The sequence below is a fragment of the Sporobolomyces salmoneus genome (assembly GCF_050403485.1).
Source record: "Sporobolomyces salmoneus JCM6883 DNA, S_salmoneus_JCM6883_v1_ctg4, whole genome shotgun sequence".
Taxonomy (NCBI): domain Eukaryota; kingdom Fungi; phylum Basidiomycota; class Microbotryomycetes; order Sporidiobolales; family Sporidiobolaceae; genus Sporobolomyces; species Sporobolomyces salmoneus.
In genome coordinates this window covers 337359-354761 of record NW_027481159.1, presented here as the reverse complement: position 1 = coordinate 354761, position 17403 = coordinate 337359, and the positions used below count along the sequence as shown (strand labels likewise).

Sequence of the window (17403 nt, the reverse complement as noted above, 5' to 3'; positions counted from 1 at the left end):
ATAGTCACCTCTCGAAGGATGTTTGGGGAAATATAATTCGATTTCGGATACTGTAGCTCTAGAATACGAAGCTCGGTAGTTCTCCCTTTCCCATGTTCCTTACAAGATCCTTGACCGCCTTGACCGATGCGTCTTCATTCTTGTCCGAATGGAGCGATGAAGTGAAAATGGAATTGAAGTCGAATTCGTGAACTGGTAAGCTCGAACGAGGGAGAGATGCGATTTGATCTCGCGGTGAAACAGAGGAGACATCAGAAGAAGATGGGGCTGGAATGGAAGTGGATGCAGTAGGGGCCGAGACGAATGAAGGAGGCGCGAGAGAGAAGGTGAAGGGTGCGGAAGAAGGAGGAGGAGTGGGAGGTAAGCTGGCTTTCGGGGAAGAAGGTCTTTGTACTGGAGGAGGGGTGAGAGCCGAGGGAGAGAGTGATGGGGTCTTGCGCGAAGGAGTAGATTGAGGAGGGTTCGTCGAGGATGATGCGCCGAAATCGAGAGAGAAAGAGGGTGTAGTCTTCGAGGTCGAAGCGAAGGAGAATCCGTTGGCGGGAGAGGCAGATGCGACGGGCTTAGTGGAAGAAGGCGCAAAGCCGAAAGGTGTAGCGGATTTCGTTTCCTCCTCCTTTTTCGTTGTCGGGAAAGAATCGGTTGGAGCAGGCGACATCTCCTCATCTGCGTCTTGTTCCGCATCCCCTTCGGCGTCGGAAGAGAGAAGTTCGACAACTTCGACAGCCTTCTTCGGCTTCGGCGTAGACTTGGTCGAGGAAGTCGAAGTTGAGGGTTTCGATCGCTTCGACGACTGATCGCGACGGTACTCCTGTCAACTCATAGAGCGTGAGCACTTGCAACTGTCTACAGAAGTAGTCGAAGCCGAGGTACTCACGGCTGGCATAGTCCGCTCGAGCTGTTCGAGGGGTGAAATTTCCTTCTCCTTTTCCTTTTCCTTGGGTTTCTCGATTTGAGCAGCTTTCGAACGAGCACTCGCTCTCGGAGTAGAAGATTTCTGTGCAATCTCGAAAAGCCCCTGTAATCAGCTTTGAGCATGAGCTTATTGCATTGGCAGAGACTCACAGCACGACCTGCTCCCGAGCTTCTCGGGACTCTCTTGCTTGCGAGAGCCAGAGGATTGGCATCGTTGTCGTAAGGATTAAGAATCGCCTCTTTTCCAGGCGCGACTTGAGGTTTAGGAGCTGGGTTCGCAGCGTCGACTTGCTGAATCACGTCGAGCATCAGGTTGGCGGCACCGGTCGTTCCCTTCGTTGGAGGTTTGCGAGGAGGAGAAGGTGAGGGCGTATCTACGAAACCGATCGACGTTGAGTCCCCGGCTCGAGGAGTGAGGGAAAGAATCCAAACTCACTAGCTTGGCTCACTTGCCAGAGCGGACTCGGTTTCGCGGGAGTTGAAGTACTGGCGAAACGAGATAGAGGCGGCTTCGAGTTCGATTTTGGCTTGTCCTGAACCTTCTCTGTTGAAGTCGACGCGGCTGAAGGCGAATAAGATGAAGCAGCAGCCGAGGTTGAAGGTGTCGGAGCAGAGACGAGAACGTCATCGAGTGAAGCAACGGGGATATCCTCCTCCATGTTGTCTTCCTCGGTTCTCCGTCGTTTCCCATCTGTGATCGATCCGGAACTCTGTCCACCTGAAGCGATTCCGAATAGAGATCCTTCACTGCTACTCTTTGTGATTCCGCCGCTCGAGAGTGTTGGCTTGCGTCGACGACTCGAGTAACCTGCGCCGACGTAAAGAGTTCGTCTTCGTCTGTAGGTGGGTTCGCTAGCGACTTGGGAGGCGGGAGCGGCTGGAGATGCGGTCGAAAGGGGGAAAGAAGTACTCGAGCTCGCGAAATTCGGAGTGAACGCGGTCGGGATCGATTGAGCTGCAATGTCACCACGACGTTAGCAGCCAGCTTCGCTCGTAGCAATCAACTGGACTTACCTTGCTGCATGAGATGCATAACTCCGGCGTGTTCGATCGCCGTCAAACCCTCCTCTCCTCTTTCCGCCTTTTCTCTGAAGAATCGAGCCAACTCTTCGTTCGCGGCTCCTCCTCCTCCATATTCGCTCGTGTTGTATTCTGAGCCTCCTGTAGGCCCTCCTCGAGCGAGGTGAGGAGAAGCGATCGAAGCGAGGTCTGGCATCGATAGCGACGAGGTGAATTTCGAGCGGCTCACGAGACCGCTGAGATACTGGTTGGGAGTAGGTGAAGCAGGTGGCTGTTGCCCGAACTGGAGACAGGAGAGCGTCAGGTTGGAGGTCGGGAGGAAGAGAGGTTTGAGGTGGACTCACGATACCGGCAGACGACTCGCGCGCGACTTGACGACCATGAAGGGCAAACTGTGCAGCTTCCTCTGCAGAATCAGTCTCCTCTCCCTCGTTCGTCGCTTCCTCTTCCTCCTCTGTCTCATCTTGTTGTTCCTCTGTCGGCGCAGGTTTCGAGCTGGATCGGAAAGGTGATAGATATGACAATACACTCCTCAATCGTGACTACGACCCGAAGAATGATCAGCTCGAGTGTCTTCGAGTTCGGATGAGGAGAGATGGAGAGACGAACTGGAGTTGCTTGAGGCGGAGGAGTAGGTGCAGGCCGCGCGTAGGGAGACTGCCGCCGAGCTCGTCGACTACCGTCCATTCTCGCACGAGGTCGAGAGTTGTAATACCTGAGAGATGGAATGTGTTTCGCGAGCCAAGTTCGAATCTGGCTTTTCGAACCTCCCCCTGAGTCAGGTCGATCGGCCCGAACGCCGAGAAGTCGATTTCACGATTCACAGATCAAAGAGAGCGAGAATCCGAATCCGCCGATGACAAGGAGTCGATCTCTCGCTCTCTCTTCTCCCTCTTCCCGCTCTCCTACCCACTCCTTTTTACCGACCACCTTGCGATCTCGACCATGAGTTCAACAAAGGAAGTTTACAGCAGCAAGAACGGCAATGCATCTGGGAGACCGAAGGCGATCATCGTCGGAGCTGGAATCGGAGGTTGTGCTTCAGCTGCTCGACTCACTCAAGGTGGATTCGATGTCACTGGTTAGCTCACTGACTAGCTCTCTATCCCATGATCGAGGAGCTGAAGCGATTCGATGATCCGATGTTCAGTACTCGAAAAGAATGATTTCGCAGGAGGACGATGCAGCACTTTTGAAGGAGCTCCCAATTACCGATTCGACCAAGGACCGAGTCTTTACCTCTTACCGAAACTCATCGCCGAGTCTTTCAAAGATTTGGGTACTTCGCTCGATCAAGAAGGGATCAAACTCGTCAAATGTGAACCGAATTATCGCATCGTCTTCCCCGACAAGGAATCAGTAGAGATGTCGACCGACCTCAGCAAGATGAAGAAAGAGGTAGAAAGGTGGGAGGGACAAGATGGATTCGAAGGGTGAGCACAGTCTCGCAGATCTGCCGCTTTTCCTCGAACGATTTTCGAAAATTCTCCTTTTCACAGCTTCCTTGGCTTCATGAAAGAAGCTCATGTACATTACGAACTCTCTTACGAACACGTACTTCATCGCAACTATACGACACTCGCTTCCATCATTCGCCCGACTCTTCTCACCCAACTTCGTGAGTTTTTCCGCCCAGATGCCTACTCGAATGCTCTGCTGACAATATCGCTCGGCTGCAGGCTTATTGATCTCTGTTACCTCGACTGTGTATACCCGTGCTTCTCGATACTTCAAGACTGAACGCATGCGACGTGCTTTCACTTTCGCCTCGATGTACCTCGTAAGTTTGGACAATTCCCTTCTATTTTCAAGTAATGTACTCACATCCGTGACGTTCGACAGGGTATGTCACCATTTGACGCTCTCGGAGCTTACAACCTTCTCCAATACACGGAACACTGCGAAGGAATCCTTTACCCTCTCGGCGGTTTCTCGATCGTTCCGAAAACTCTCGCGAAGATCGCCGAACGCAACGGAGCCAACTTCCGCTTCAACACCCCGGTCGAACGAGTGATTGTCGAGAACGGACAGGCGAAAGGAGTCATCACGGAAAGTGGAGAGGAACTTCGAGCGGACGTCGTTTTGGTTAACGCTGATTTGGTATGGGCGATGGGTCACCTTTACAAGGAGACGAGCTACTCGAAGAGGCTGGAGGAGAAGCCAGTCAGTTGCTCTTCGATCAGTTTCTACTGGTCGATGAACCGGTACGCTTTCAATTCTTTTCTTTTCGTCTCTTTGTTTTTCTCCCGCTGACTCCTCGACTTTCGATCCTGACAGCAAGATCCCCGAGTTGAACTCTCATACCATCTTCCTCGCTGAAGAGTACCGAGAGTGAGTTGTCCTCGTCCTTCCCTCGATTGCGCACCTTGTCACTGATTCTCATTCTGCCCTCTCAGATCCTTCGATTCGATCTTCACCGAACACAAGATCCCCCATGAGCCTTCATTCTACGTCAACGTTCCCTCTCGTCACGATCCTTCGTAAGTGTCTCCGTCAATTTTGCCGCTTTCTTCCGCGCTGACTGGAATCGTTTCTCTTCCCAGCGCTGCACCCGAAGGAAAGGATTCCGTCATCGTGCTCGTACCTGTCGGACACATTTCCCCTGCTCTCCCAACTGCCTCAGACTGGAACCGAATCGTCGATGAAACCCGCGAGAAGATTATCGGAGAAATCGAACGTCGTCTAGATATCAAGGATTTGAAGAAGGACATCATCAACGAAGTTGTCAACACCCCGATCACCTGGTCTGAGAAGTTCAACTTGCATCGTGGAAGTATCCTCGGTTTGAGTCACAGCTTCTTGTGAGTCTACTCTAAGGTCGTCGAACAGTAACCGGAATAGAGGACTGATTTCGGGTCCTTGTATGGCGTAGCAACGTCCTCTCTTTCCGACCCAAGACTCGTCATCCTTCTGTCAAAAACGCTTACTTCGTCGGAGCTTCCGCTCACCCTGGAACTGGGTAAGTCTCTTCCTCTCGCCTCTCCAGATCCACGTAAGTGCTGACAAGTCCACCTCGCTCTACACAGTGTTCCCATCGTGTTAGCCGGAGCTCGTCTCGCCACTACTCAAATCCTCCAAGATTACGGTCTCCCGATTCCCGCCTCCTGGGAAGTTTCTCCTGCCGAACTCGCGACGGCTTCCGCCAAAACCGATTCGAACGGTCTCATCTTACTCGCCTTACTCTTCGCTCTCATTTACGCTATCGTGACCTACGCAAGAAACTAGACAGTTACCTTCAACCAGCATAGACACCTTTCAAAAACTCGCTTCTTTTCTTTTAGTCCTTTCCATTTCTCTCAGGGTCGTTTTCCATGCAGTTTTCTTCGGCCTCTCGTGTAGTCTAGTTTGTTGCAAACCGATACAATGCTTTCTGCCTCACCTTTCTCCCGTCTCTCGTCTCTCGTCTTTCATCGCAAACACCTCGAGAGCCACAGATGAAACGATATTAGAGCCTAAGAACTTGCAGCAGATATCGCATGTCTATTTGTAATCGTACAAAACAGAGAGAAGAGAAGCAGACAACCTCATTTTCGTTTTTCTGTTAAAGTCTAAGATACCCCCATCGCCGACGACGACTTCCCTAAGTTACAGTGCTTGCCAAGCAGTTTTAGCCCTCGTAAACTTGCCCACTCTCGCTCGTTCCTTGATCCTCCCTTCGTCCAAAGCCTCCTCAACCGCTTTCCCAATCGAAAGATAAACATCGCACGCCGCTCTAATCCCTCCCCGAGCTTCTTCGGGTAACCCTTCAATCGCGACCCTCGACTCTTCCGCCATTTCCTTCGCCAATTTCAATAATCTCCTCCTCTCCTCCGTCAAAGTTTCGATCGGAGCATCGACAGGTCTCGAAGGTAAGTACATTCGATTGATCGTTTGGTCGGCCGGAACGTCTCGAGCGATATTGACTAATTGTAAAGCTTTCCCCATTTTGCGGGCCGCTTCGAGAGTTTCTTTCTTCTTCGATTCGGAGGGTTTCGAACGGGATCGAGTCGAATGCGCAAAGACGAGTTGAACGCATAAATCAGCGACGGATGAAGCGACGTTCGAAGAGTATTCCATCAAGTCTTCGTCGGTTCCAATTGGTAGTTTTCCCTGCTTAGTCGTTGGTCCTCCTCCTCCTCCTTCTTTCTTTTCGAGTGCGAGAGCGATGAAACTCAAATCGGTTTCAAAACCAGTCAAGAGTTCCTCCAAAGGTCCCCTCGTAACGGGTAAGAAAGTCAAGAGTCTGAAAGGACCTTTTTCCTTCTCCGAGAGGAGAGGGAGGGCTGAATCGAGTTGAGGTTTCGAGAGAGGTCGAGGGAGAGTCGATCCCGAGTAGGCGTGGGTGAGGAATGATCGAATACCGGTGATGTTTGATGAAGCAACGGGGACGGAAGAAGCATTATCGATTAGGTCGTCGCAAACTCGACACCAGGCGTAACTAGTGGAGTGCAGAAAAGTCGAAATGAGTTCAATATTGAAATCGTTTCAGACTTGAATCCGACTTACAGAGATAACAAGTCGAGACGTAGTCGACCATCAAAGACCATACTCGCCGTTGAGAAACTCTTCGAATGGATTTCGAGGATATCGATCGCGTTTCGGAGATCGATGATTCGTTGGGCTTGTTTCGCGTCGGGTTGGTTCGCTAGGATCGGGAGGAAATCTTGTACGGGAGGAAAAGGGGACGAATGACCTTTGTCGTAGGATCGGAGATCGTGAACGGCGAGACAGTAGTCACTGCGTAGGATAAATGTCAGTGAGCTAGGAGTCGATCGAAATTTGAGTCGAGTCGTTTCAAGCTCACCATGCGACGAGGCCGAAAACGATCATGAGATTAGTGAGCAAGAAGAACACCGCTTCTCTGAAAATTGAGGGACTATCAGCTCGCATTCTCGGACAAATTGCAAAACTCGACTCACTCGATTTCGAGACCTCTGTACGACAATCCCAACTTTGTACCTTGTTCGATGACCCACGTTCCTCGTTGGAGTGCTCGGGCATCGCACTCCCACAAGTAGAGCGTCGGTAGCAAGATGGGGAGGACGACAGAATATCGAGGCATTGCGAGAATATGTGTCGAAGTGATGAACCTAAGCCAATCAATTCCCATCAGCTGACACTAGAGGAAGAAGCCGTAGAGAAGAGTGACTAACCACAAGAGAGCGAGGAAAGGAGCTACCCAACCAACGATCAAGGCCAAATAAGTCCCTTCCCCTCCTTCCTTAATTTTCGTAATCGACAAAGCCGTCACGAGCAAGAACAACCCGGTACCGACATACCTCGTCGTTCTACCTTGTTCAGGTTTCGTCGGAAGGAGGACGGCATGCACGACGGGACGAGTGAAGAGAGCGTAGACGGAAGCGGTGATGTAGGTTTGGATGAAAAAGAAGAAGACTTCTTCGTAAGGGATCGCGAAGAGAGTGGGTCCGACGACGGAGGATTGTGGGTATGACCAGATCTACTCCGAGGAAAGAAAGTTCGGGATGAGTGGTTGAGGGAACTGTTCGAAATGGGAGAAGAAACGAGCAAAACTCACGCGGTTGCGAATCAGATACGAATCCCAGGGTATCGTTGCCTGCTCGGAACAGATTCGTTAGCTCACTTCATGGGCTTGTCGGATCATTCGAAGCTTACGAGTACTGCAATCTGTGAGGGAGAAGATGAAAATGATGAGAATGCGACGAGTTCGGGAGAGTGTGAATCGAGACGGATCAGCTCACGGTGATCAAGAAACATGTTTTGTACACATCTCTAGCTGTCCTAAGCTTCCTGAACGTGAGCCAGAGAAGGGCTGCTGGCGGAACCGTCCATTTCGCATGGCTGTTGGATCGAATCGGGTCAGCAACTTCGGACGAAGATCGGATCAATCGCTAAACACTCACACGAGCCAGTAATCGAATCCCATGCTACAGGCGAAGGTTGAGGACGAAGTTGAGTGAGATGCCGAGTTCAATCTCCTCCGAGATCGTCAATTCTCATCGCCGAACTTTGAAAGTTGAAACTCCTGACGTCGGCCAACTTTTCTCTCTCTCTCTTCCTCCTGCCCCTTACCGAATTCGACTGTTATATGGACAGGACAACGACGACAAAGTAAATGCCAACTCACCCATATCGTACTGGCAACTACCTCCCGCTTCGAGACGAAAGATCAGCAGCGAAATGTAAACTCGTTCAAGGCCGAATCCCTCGAGAACTCGCTGGAGGGTGAGTCTACGTCTTACTACTCTCAATGGATGTTTTGACTGACTCTGTCATCGACCCTTCGCAAGGTTGTACGTTCGAAATGGTGGCGCACCAGCTCTTGCGAAAGAAAACAAACCTGACGATCTCGAACCGGCCTACCACTGGGTGAGCTTTCTCTCATCTGGCTTTATGCTCAGTGTATGTACTTCGTGCTTACATCGTCGATCGCACCTAGTTCGACGGAGATGGGATGTTGACGGGAGTTCATTTCGCGATTTCCGACGATTCCGATTCTTCTTCGACCATCTCACCAACCTTCGTCAACAAATACGTTCTAACCGATGTTTTCCTCGCTTCTCGAGCCCTTGGTCTTTCGAAACCCATCCTACCCTCGATCGCGACTCTCCTCGGTTCCTTCGCAACGATCCACCTCATCCTCTTTTCCGTCTTTCGCGCTGTCTTCCTCGCTTTCTGCTCCTTCTTCACCAAGACCCCTCTTCGACATTTATCGGTAGCGAACACTTCAGTACTTTGGCACGATGGTCGAGCTTTGGCGAGTTGCGAAAGCGGTCCGCTGGTCGAAGTCACTTTGCCCGAACTCGATACGGTGGGATATTGGAGTCTCGAAGGCGATGACGGAGAACCGGGAATGAGAGAAGGATTGCTTGGCTGGATGAAGGAATGGACAACAGCTCATGTGAGTTGCTTTTTGGGGAACGAGCTTTTGACTTTCTGTTTCCCACAACTGACGGATCTGCCGCTTTCATTCGCAGCCGAAACGAGATCCATTCACAGGAGAGCTCATGCTATTTCACATGACCTTCATCCCTCCCTTCCTTCACTATTCCGTCGTCCCTTCGACTTCTCCCGCCGCTTCGAATCTCCACGAAAAACGACACCCAACTCCTCGAATTCTCGGCGCTCCAGTCCCGATCAAAGCTCCTCGAATGATGCATGACTGTGCCGCATCCCGCACCCACACGATACTCCTCGATCTCCCGCTCTCCCTTGATCCTCGAAACCTCTTGTCCGGGAAACCCGTCATTTCTTACAACCCTTCCGAACCATCTCGATTCGCGATTTTCCCTCGACACTCACCTGATCACGTAACTTGGTTCGAAGCTCCCCCTTGTATCATTTTCCACACGGCCTTCGCCTCGGACGAATACTACCCCTCTTCCCCTTCTTTCCTCTCCCCTTCTCTCCAACCAGAACCTCAAGACGTCTCTGCCGTCTCTCTCGTCTGTTGTCGATTAAACTCTCCTCGACTCGTCTACTCCGCCGGAAACCTCACTCTCCCACCCTCCGAAGCTCTCCCCCTCGGAGCGAAAGAAGCCTGCGAATTGTATTATTACCGATTCCCCTTTCCGACCTCACCTCTCGTTACAAATCCTCGACCATCGCATGCGTTCCCACTCGCGGCGATCCCGTTCGAATTTCCGACGGTACCGACTAGTAGAGTCGTCGGTCCTTCAAAGTACGCTTATGGATGTTCGGTCAAACATGGGAATTTCGATGCGGCGTTGGGAGGAGCCGCTAAAATCGATTGTCTCGTGAAAGCGAATGTTGATAAGTTGGTGAAACGAGGGATTGAGAGGAGTCAGACGTGGGCGAAAGAGGGGATCGAGGAAGATGAAGAATTACCGGTCGATTCGAGAACGATTTTGGAAGTTTTGGCGGATCAAACACCTCGCCCGATCAAGGAAGAGTCCCATGAAGGAGGAGAAGGAGACGTTGAGATCAGGATCTACGAATTACCGGAGAACCATTTCGCCCAAGAAGCTTCATTCGTCCCGAGAGAGAACCCAAGAGGTGAAGATGATGGTTACCTCGTCTTCTACGTCTTTGACGAGAGTCGATTGGACCCCGAGACGGAGAAACCTAGAGATGGGGCAAAGAGTGAACTATGGGTCCTCGACGCTTGGAATATGGAGGATATCGTCGCAAAAATCCTTCTACCTCAACGAGGTGAGTCCCCACAACTCCCTCTTTACCGTCTTGAGTCTCTTTGCTAACCCATCTTCGTTAATAGTCCCGTATGGACTTCACGGGAATTGGTTCACACGAGACGAGATCGCATCACAACGACAACCTACCTCGATCCGTCAACGCCCTAGCTCAATTCCTTCTCCGACCTCCTAGATTTCTCTCCATACTACCTCTCTCCCTCATCTTCGTTTCCTAGCCATTCGCATTTCCTCGCAGGTTCTCTCTCTTCTCGATATCAATATCATATTCCACCATACCCATTTTCTTTCGCACTTCAACTCTTTACTTCCCGCTTAATTGACGCCTCTTTCGACCCTTGAATACTATATATAGATAGGAATCGCTCACTGTACATCTTCTCTCTGCCCTACCCTGTAGCTTGTAGCTTCGTTTTTCGTTCTTCCCTCATTGTCGCAATTAGTAGATTTCACGGAACCAACGAGGGAGGCCGGGGGTTACACTGCAGGTCTGTTTCAAATTGATGCGCGGTTGTAGCCAGGACAAGGGTTGGCTCATCGCAGCTTCTTGTAGACCGTGGCGAGTCTCGAGAGTGACAAGGGGAAATGCGGACAACTTTGTAGAGTAGTTGTGCTCGCTCGAGATGGAGGAGAATCGAGGTTTCAAAGTTGCATTAATCGGAACAAAACAGATATAGCGGGAAAGAGTCGTCCGCAAGAGAAACAGCGAGTACTGAAAGGGTAACGGGGGTAGAAGAGAGTTTGCGAAAACGACGAGGCGGAGAGTGTGGATTTTTTTTGAGTACAACCCGTTAGACTGAACAGAGAGCTGGGTGAAGTGAATCTGGTTTACTCGTTCCATTTCTTGGCCACCATGGACTGAGAGTGCCGAGGCGGAACATGATCAGTTTCGAGTCTCGTTCGAGTAAAAAAGATTTTGAGGGAGAGACGACTCACGTCAGGTGGTTGAGTAGCCATCTTTTTCTGAACAACGGCAACAGAACCCAATCGGTCAGTCGGGAGAGGCAATGAACGGGAAAAAAAGAAGAAGAAGAGAAAACTCACCTTTGAAACATCTGACCAATCCGTACTCAAAACCGTTCCATTACTCTCCTGATAACTCTTGATCATCGCCCTCCTCTGATCGTCCGTCGCATCAGCGTACAACTTTTGGAACATCTCGTTGAGAGCTCGGTCTCCGCCTGCGTTTGGATCTTTCGAGATTTCTTTCTGGAGTTGTTCGTCTTCGGCCGCGGATTGCTTCACGATGTCGTCCCAGTTGTGACGTTTACGAGAGGAGGAAGGATAGGCGTGAGTAGGAGGTGCAGAGGTGGTAGAGGGAGCAGGAGCATCTGAGTTGGAAACGAAAACACGAAACTTCAGTTTAACTGGAGCTTCTTTCGTTTCGGAAGAGGTACTCACTCAGTTTCTGAGCAGTTCCTTCATCTTCACCTTCAACTTTGTTCCATTTGATCCCAGCATCGACCTTGGCCAACTTGACTTCGATTTTCGGTTGAAGGACTCTGTAAGAAGATTTCGAAGGGTCGATACGATGGGCTAGCGGGTCCAAATCGAACACTACGTCTGATCCAGTCGGTAGGTGAACAGATACAGAGAGCTAAGAGGAGGGAGGAGGGCCGTGAGTCCAATCGAAGAGAGAGGTTGGATCAGTGAAGAGGGATACGAACCGATTGAGGTTGAATGTCGACTTTGAGGTCTTCTTCTTTGACATTGCGGATGAATACGCTCACTACCACTTCAGAATCGGTTTGATACCTGCGACAATCGATTGAATGCGATGAGACTCAAAGATCAATCGGGGAGAGAGCGAGAGAGCTGTTGTACCATTCGTGACGGATCTTGGAAGTCATTCCGAACTGTACGTGCGTTCGATTGAGAGATGCGGGAAGCTGAGAGGGAAGCGGGAGAGGACAAAGGAGAATAGAACCTGCTCGAACATTTTTCAAACTTGTGCCCGTGGCTATCAAGTCAGACTGCGTGATTGCTCTCTGTGTCCGTTCCAGACCATAAAGAGACTTGAGCGCTCGCCAGTTTGAGAGGCGAAATGCGAAAGATTTCTATCGTTTTCTCGTTTTTTGGCTCTCTGTCTCTCTCTCTCTAGAGCCCTCACGTCTTCTTCCGTTCGCTCGAGCGGAGAGGTCTGAGTGAGTCAGACAACTAATCCATTGTAAGCAACTCTCCCTGATCTGCCAATTCAGACAACCATTCGAAGAAAGCACTCCCAGGAAATCCGACGACGTTGTTGTAATCTCCATCAATAGACTTGATCAGTAGTCCACCTTGCTGTTGAATCGCAAAGCCCCCTGCTCTGTGGACAACAACGACAGTGGTCAGTCTCTGTCGAACCTGGCGGAAGAGGAGGGAAGGGGCAAAGTTACCTGTCGAGTCCTTCGCCGCAATCTACGTAGGCTTGCAGTAATTCGTCAGAGCAATTGTTGAATCGTATCTGTGACGAGAAGGAAGACGTGAGTGACCTCTTCAAATAGCGAGCGAGAGCCAAAGAAAGAAAGGTGGAAAACTGACTTTTGTTCCAACAACAAGGGAAGAGACAGAGTATCCGGGATTCGCGATTATCGGTTGCACTATCGTGAGTATACCAAGAGCGGAGATTTGTTCATAAGCACGGGAAGACGCATCTCGAGAGGTAGGAGAACGCTCACCAATCGTGACTCCCGTGACGACCTGAACCTGTTCTCCTCGATAACTCCTCAACATGTCCATTTGATCCGTTTCGTTCTGCGGTTTCTCGAGGATAGCTGGTGAAGGTCCAGCGAGTAGGACAACCGTATCCGCTATGAGAATGGAAGCAGGTATTAGATTCATGAGCTCAACCAGAAATCTGACAAGTGCGCGAAAATCCTCACCTCCAATTACGAGATCTGGTGGATCTTCTGGATCCTGTCTCACTAGTTTCTCATACACTTCTACTGCCTAATGGCCGAGAACGTTCGAATCAGCTTTCCATGCTTCCCGGAGAGGATTCGAAGTCATTCGAGTTCACCTTTTCAGTCGCAGTAGCGATCGGATATTGAGTGAGGTCCGGGAAATCGGCGTGACTGAGTGTCTCAGGGAATGTAGAAGGTACGATCTCAGGTTGGAGTCCGTAGGTCTTGAGGATTTCAGCTCTTCGAGGCGATGCAGATGCGAGAACAATCCTCTTCCCTAGCCAGATAGAACGTCAGGGTCAATTTGTAACGTAATGAGAGATGCCTGGGGAATGGCGGACAGCTCGCAAAGAGCAGGAAAGGGAGGGAGAGGTTGAGAATGATGAGACTCACCACGCAATAAGTTGAAGACGGGCAAGTTGAGGGCATGAGGGCAGACTGGGTCTACACGGCCGACTAGAGGAGCCTTCTCGTTTGACATGGCAATGCGCTTGGTGGTTGAATGAGAGGAAGGAAACCTCGAGCGGGAGACTCGCTTCGCAACCTTACGAATCTCTGGTGTTTTGGGTGTCCACTATGTAGCATGATATATATTGTACAGGGTAGTAGAAATTCACAAGGGATGGAAATTGGTGCAAGTTTCCACCGTGCAGGCTGCCGAGATTTGACCCCTGAAAACGTTCCCTCTTCCTATTTTTTCTCGCTCCACACAGCAACAGCTCCAGCAATAGCGTCCAGTACAGCTCTCAAAGACCCTCAGAATCGATTGCCGCAAACGAAAGAGCGTCTTCTTCTCTCCTGCTTGCTCGACAGCTTCTCACACAAACTTCACTCGGGCGTCCAGCATCACAACATCGACTGGACGCCTTCTCCAACGAGAGACAGTATCAGAGACAATCAGGAACGGGAACAAGACTGGTTAGATGGCCTGGGAGATGCTATCGGGAGAGATGGTTTTAAATGCACGTGTTGTTCCTACTTTCCGTCAACTCTCGCCCTCACACTTTGCTTCGCTTGTTCTTGGTCGTAGGGCGTGAAGAGAGTTTCTTGGTACCCTTTGCCGCTTAGTTGATCCCAAATACCGTTGTATAAGATGAGAAAATGGCGAATTCAATATTTTCAGGGGTAGAATCTCGGCAGCCTGCCTGATGCGAAACTGCACAACAATTCCATCCCTTGGAAATTCAAGTCGAAATGAGCAATTTCCCTCACGTGACGAATCCAATCTATCAAGCTCAATCAACCTTGGCTTCGTCCCGTCCCACTCCGTCGAACCTGTGCTCTCCTTTCCCGTCGTAACGTCTCCTCTTCATTCTCTGGTACATCCGCGAATAGGATATAGATCGCCATCTGGCAAGACGAAATGTCATTTCTTCTGAAGATTCATATCGAGCGGCTGCATCTCCTCCGAACACTCACCATAGTACCCGGTATCCACCTAGAGTACCATAAGTCAGACAGTCAGTCTCCAGCTCGTCCAGTGAGCCCTGGAAAGGGCGAGAGCAGGGAGACGAACCCAAGAATAGTCAGCTCAATCGAGCTGCAGCAAACTCAGCCACCAGTTTGTCAGCCTGGGCGCAAACGTAGTGACATAGCTAGCACTCACATATAGAAGTCTATACCTATCCCGCGCTTCCGCTTGACGACTAAAGGCGGCACGAGTAAACACAGCCAAAGGTCCCGATTCTCCCCCGAGAACAGGTTGGTGAATCCCATGGAGAGCGAGCGGAGCGGAGCCACGACGGGCGTTGAGGGAGATGAAAGAAGAAGAAGAGATGTTGACCTCTAGCGTCATGAGCTGGAAGCGAGCCGTACTGAGCGATCTGAGCGCTTCGAAGAGAGTGGGCGCATCCTTCAATCCCTTCTCGACTAGAGAGAAGTCTTCAACACGAGCTTGACGTAGAGGAGAAACGGGGCTTCGGAACGAGAAGAGAACTGGGACTTGCAAGGAATGAAAATGCAACAACAATTCATCAATTCGACCGACCGACTCGATAGTAAGCTCTTTTGAGTCTGTCATCACGCGAACGACGAAAGGTTGAGCGTCAGCTCCAATGACACGCGAGGGAAAGAGACGGAGTGACGCACTCATAGAGCATGATTTCACCCCAAACGTAAGATCCCGGAAGCGCAGAAGGGTGAAGGTAATCCCGGAACTGTCGACAAGGGCAAAGGTTCAGTGTGAGAACAAGTACGTGAAGAGCAGCACGACTCACGTGATTCTGTTGACCTTCGAGTAACTTTCCAATCTCGTTCACTCGTATTCTCTCGTCGAACCCGTAATCCGTCTCGTCTTCATCCTGGTTCTGTGCCTTCTCGAGTTCGGCGATCGCTTCTCGGGGAAAGTACGAGTCGGCGGTATCGTGGACTCGCTTGAGAATCGAGGAGAGGAAAGTAGGGTGAGTCGCGAGGGACGAGACTCGTAGATCGTGCATAGTTTTGCGAGCGAGCGCATCGAGAGCTGCTGCACGAGTGAAAGGCGTGTAGTCTTGCGATTAAGGGAAGTAATGCCGAGTCAGTTGAATAAGACCGTCGAGCGCAGATCCGAGGGGGAAAGAGAGCTCACTGTTGCGCTTCGGTTGATGAAGAGTTCTCCAGCTCATGACTGGTCCATCTCGAATTCCTTTCTCTCCCGGGAACATCTTTGCCACCTCCTTCATAACCTCCGTGGCGTGTCTGACCCATCGCTCTTCCCGCGCTTTTCCAATCGGTCCAAAAGGAATTTCGCTATCCATCGGGTACGGTTTCGGGATTCCGGCTTGGATGAAATCTTCCTCCGTCATGGCACGGAGATCCCAGAACCCTGCGCTAATTTCAATCAGGTTGGGCGAGAGGATTTGTGGTCGATTGTAATGAGCGGCGAGTTTCGAAAGCATCGGAAGCGTAACGTGTTGGAAACGTTGGAGCCAGGTAGCTGCGACGCGAAAGAAACGTCAGACTTGGCGTCAAGTCTTCATCGTCAGAACGAAAGAGGGTTCTTGAGAACTGACAAGGTCCGTGATAGAACTCTTCGGGATGGTAAACTTCTTCCATATCTTCGAGACCCTGCACGACAAAAGAGAGAAGACATCAGAGACAGTCTACGTGTCGAAGGATGGCGTCGACTTACCCAGAGGAAAGTGCTGATAATCGTCGCGTTATATTCTTTTACATCGCAGGTCCACGGCCTTGTGAAGTGCCACGAAGCTTGCCTAGCCTCCCACGAGTCTTCCAACCAGATACGGTCTTGCTTCGTTCTGATCGAAGCTTCGGTTTCCTTTCCGTCGGGACCAAGAATCGTCGGCATGGGTTTGCGATAGATCGGGGCAGAAGCAGTGTGATTCGGAGAGATGTTGGTCGCTTCTCCTCCAACAAAGTCACAGAAGTCGGCAAGATGTAGTCGTTCCATCGAGTCACCTGCAGTCAAAGAGCTTCAGTCAAAATTGAAAACCGAAAAAAGGAAAACTGGATCTGCCGCTTACCTTGAAGAAGAATCGTCGCGTTGACGAGCCAGGGATAGAACAGTGCACCGTTTTCGTCGACTTCGAGTAGCTGCCCTCCCTCTTTCCTGCCATTCTTCTTCAGCTTCTTTTGCATCCTAAAATTTCCCTTCGGCTCTGTCCTCGCCTGCTTCAGCGAGTCCATCAATCCCTGCATCAACCGGGGAGGTTTGCAACTTTCGTCGTAAGGTTGCCATGCATTCTTCGACTGTTTGAGGGGTCGAATGTCAGCCAAAGTGAGCGAAATTCGAGTTTCGAAAGAACTTACAGCATCTTTGTCGTCACTCAACAGCCTCCCAGGCTCCTTGAAAGGGTTACAGCTCCATTCTGGCGGTACTTCCGTCGTCTCGAAGTCAACTGGTATCCGATGTCGATGATCAAACTGCACCTCCGGCTGATTTCTCCCTGACGAGCGACGAGAGACTCCGAAGAACCCGACGACTCCAACTCCTGCGAGTACCAACAGAACGGTGAAAGTCGAGATTCTTCTCCCGGGTCTGCGGTTCGAACTGGAAGAGGAGCCGCCGATAGTAGCTAATGAAGTTGAACGAGAGTGCTGGAGCTTCTTCTTCTGCTTAAAGGACGAGTCGGCATCGTAATGGTCGAGTTTCTTGTCTGTCGAATGCTGCTGGTTCGGAGGAGAAGTGGGGACGATAGCATAAGTTGAGGTTCGAGGGTCGAGTGACTTCGAGTCGAGTCGCAAGTGCATCTGCATGCTTGCTGAGGGTATCGAGTGAGAAAGAGAGTGATCAAACACTCGGAGGATAGCAGGGTGACCACATCCTCAGCGAAAGCTCGGAAGGCTGGAAGCAAAATTGTAAGGACGAGACACTTTCCCGGAAGCGGAAAGTGTCTCGAGCTTTCTTTCCCGAGGCGAGACTACATCTCTCTGAGTCTCTCCTGCAGCCTGTAAGCGACAATTTCGCCGGGCTCAACTTGGAATCCCAAGCGTTGCTCGAGGTCTCAGTTCGAATC

At 50.8% G+C, this 17403-nt stretch overlaps 7 protein-coding genes across 7 annotated transcripts; 2 read left to right on the top strand and 5 right to left on the bottom strand.

The window, feature by feature from the left end:
- Positions 1 to 58: 58 nt before the first annotated feature.
- JCM6883_001597 (uncharacterized protein) lies at positions 59 to 2622 on the bottom strand (the record flags this gene model as incomplete). Its single annotated transcript, XM_076629191.1, has 7 exons — positions 59 to 811; positions 878 to 997; positions 1066 to 1289; positions 1352 to 1870; positions 1930 to 2218; positions 2280 to 2477; positions 2545 to 2622. The coding sequence occupies 7 exons, from the start codon at positions 2620 to 2622 to the stop codon at positions 59 to 61; spliced, it is 2181 nt and encodes a 726-aa protein (XP_076490838.1).
- A 258-nt stretch (positions 2623 to 2880) lies between these two features.
- JCM6883_001596 (phytoene desaturase family protein) lies at positions 2881 to 5160 on the top strand (the record flags this gene model as incomplete). Its single annotated transcript, XM_076629190.1, has 10 exons — positions 2881 to 3016; positions 3086 to 3368; positions 3435 to 3553; positions 3615 to 3715; positions 3778 to 4139; positions 4213 to 4266; positions 4332 to 4415; positions 4479 to 4736; positions 4808 to 4894; positions 4962 to 5160. 10 exons carry the CDS (start codon positions 2881 to 2883, stop codon positions 5158 to 5160), a joined length of 1683 nt encoding a protein of 560 aa, XP_076490837.1.
- Positions 5161 to 5520: 360 nt separating this feature from the next.
- Positions 5521 to 7819, bottom strand: JCM6883_001595 (uncharacterized protein; the record flags this gene model as incomplete). Its single annotated transcript, XM_076629189.1, has 9 exons — positions 5521 to 6352; positions 6421 to 6651; positions 6719 to 6775; positions 6834 to 7004; positions 7068 to 7372; positions 7451 to 7489; positions 7549 to 7560; positions 7635 to 7734; positions 7797 to 7819. 9 exons carry the CDS (start codon positions 7817 to 7819, stop codon positions 5521 to 5523), a joined length of 1770 nt encoding a protein of 589 aa, XP_076490836.1.
- A 189-nt stretch (positions 7820 to 8008) lies between these two features.
- JCM6883_001594 (carotenoid oxygenase family protein) lies at positions 8009 to 10239 on the top strand (the record flags this gene model as incomplete). The annotated part of the gene is made up of 5 exons (XM_076629188.1): positions 8009 to 8118; positions 8184 to 8262; positions 8333 to 8794; positions 8871 to 10065; positions 10130 to 10239. The coding sequence occupies 5 exons, from the start codon at positions 8009 to 8011 to the stop codon at positions 10237 to 10239; spliced, it is 1956 nt and encodes a 651-aa protein (XP_076490835.1).
- A 653-nt stretch (positions 10240 to 10892) lies between these two features.
- On the bottom strand, positions 10893 to 11914 carry JCM6883_001593 (uncharacterized protein; the record flags this gene model as incomplete). Its single annotated transcript, XM_076629187.1, has 6 exons — positions 10893 to 10922; positions 11001 to 11027; positions 11109 to 11395; positions 11466 to 11661; positions 11732 to 11819; positions 11889 to 11914. 6 exons carry the CDS (start codon positions 11912 to 11914, stop codon positions 10893 to 10895), a joined length of 654 nt encoding a protein of 217 aa, XP_076490834.1.
- A 307-nt stretch (positions 11915 to 12221) lies between these two features.
- JCM6883_001592 (nucleotide diphosphatase) lies at positions 12222 to 13430 on the bottom strand (the record flags this gene model as incomplete). Its single annotated transcript, XM_076629186.1, has 7 exons — positions 12222 to 12372; positions 12443 to 12510; positions 12588 to 12646; positions 12725 to 12856; positions 12929 to 12995; positions 13066 to 13226; positions 13343 to 13430. 7 exons carry the CDS (start codon positions 13428 to 13430, stop codon positions 12222 to 12224), a joined length of 726 nt encoding a protein of 241 aa, XP_076490833.1.
- Positions 13431 to 14315: 885 nt separating this feature from the next.
- JCM6883_001591 (uncharacterized protein) lies at positions 14316 to 17143 on the bottom strand (the record flags this gene model as incomplete). Its single annotated transcript, XM_076629185.1, has 10 exons — positions 14316 to 14387; positions 14556 to 14818; positions 14937 to 14962; positions 15038 to 15105; positions 15166 to 15437; positions 15516 to 15863; positions 15940 to 15994; positions 16059 to 16345; positions 16411 to 16636; positions 16697 to 17143. 10 exons carry the CDS (start codon positions 17141 to 17143, stop codon positions 14316 to 14318), a joined length of 2064 nt encoding a protein of 687 aa, XP_076490832.1.
- Between the last annotated feature and the right edge of the window lie 260 nt (positions 17144 to 17403).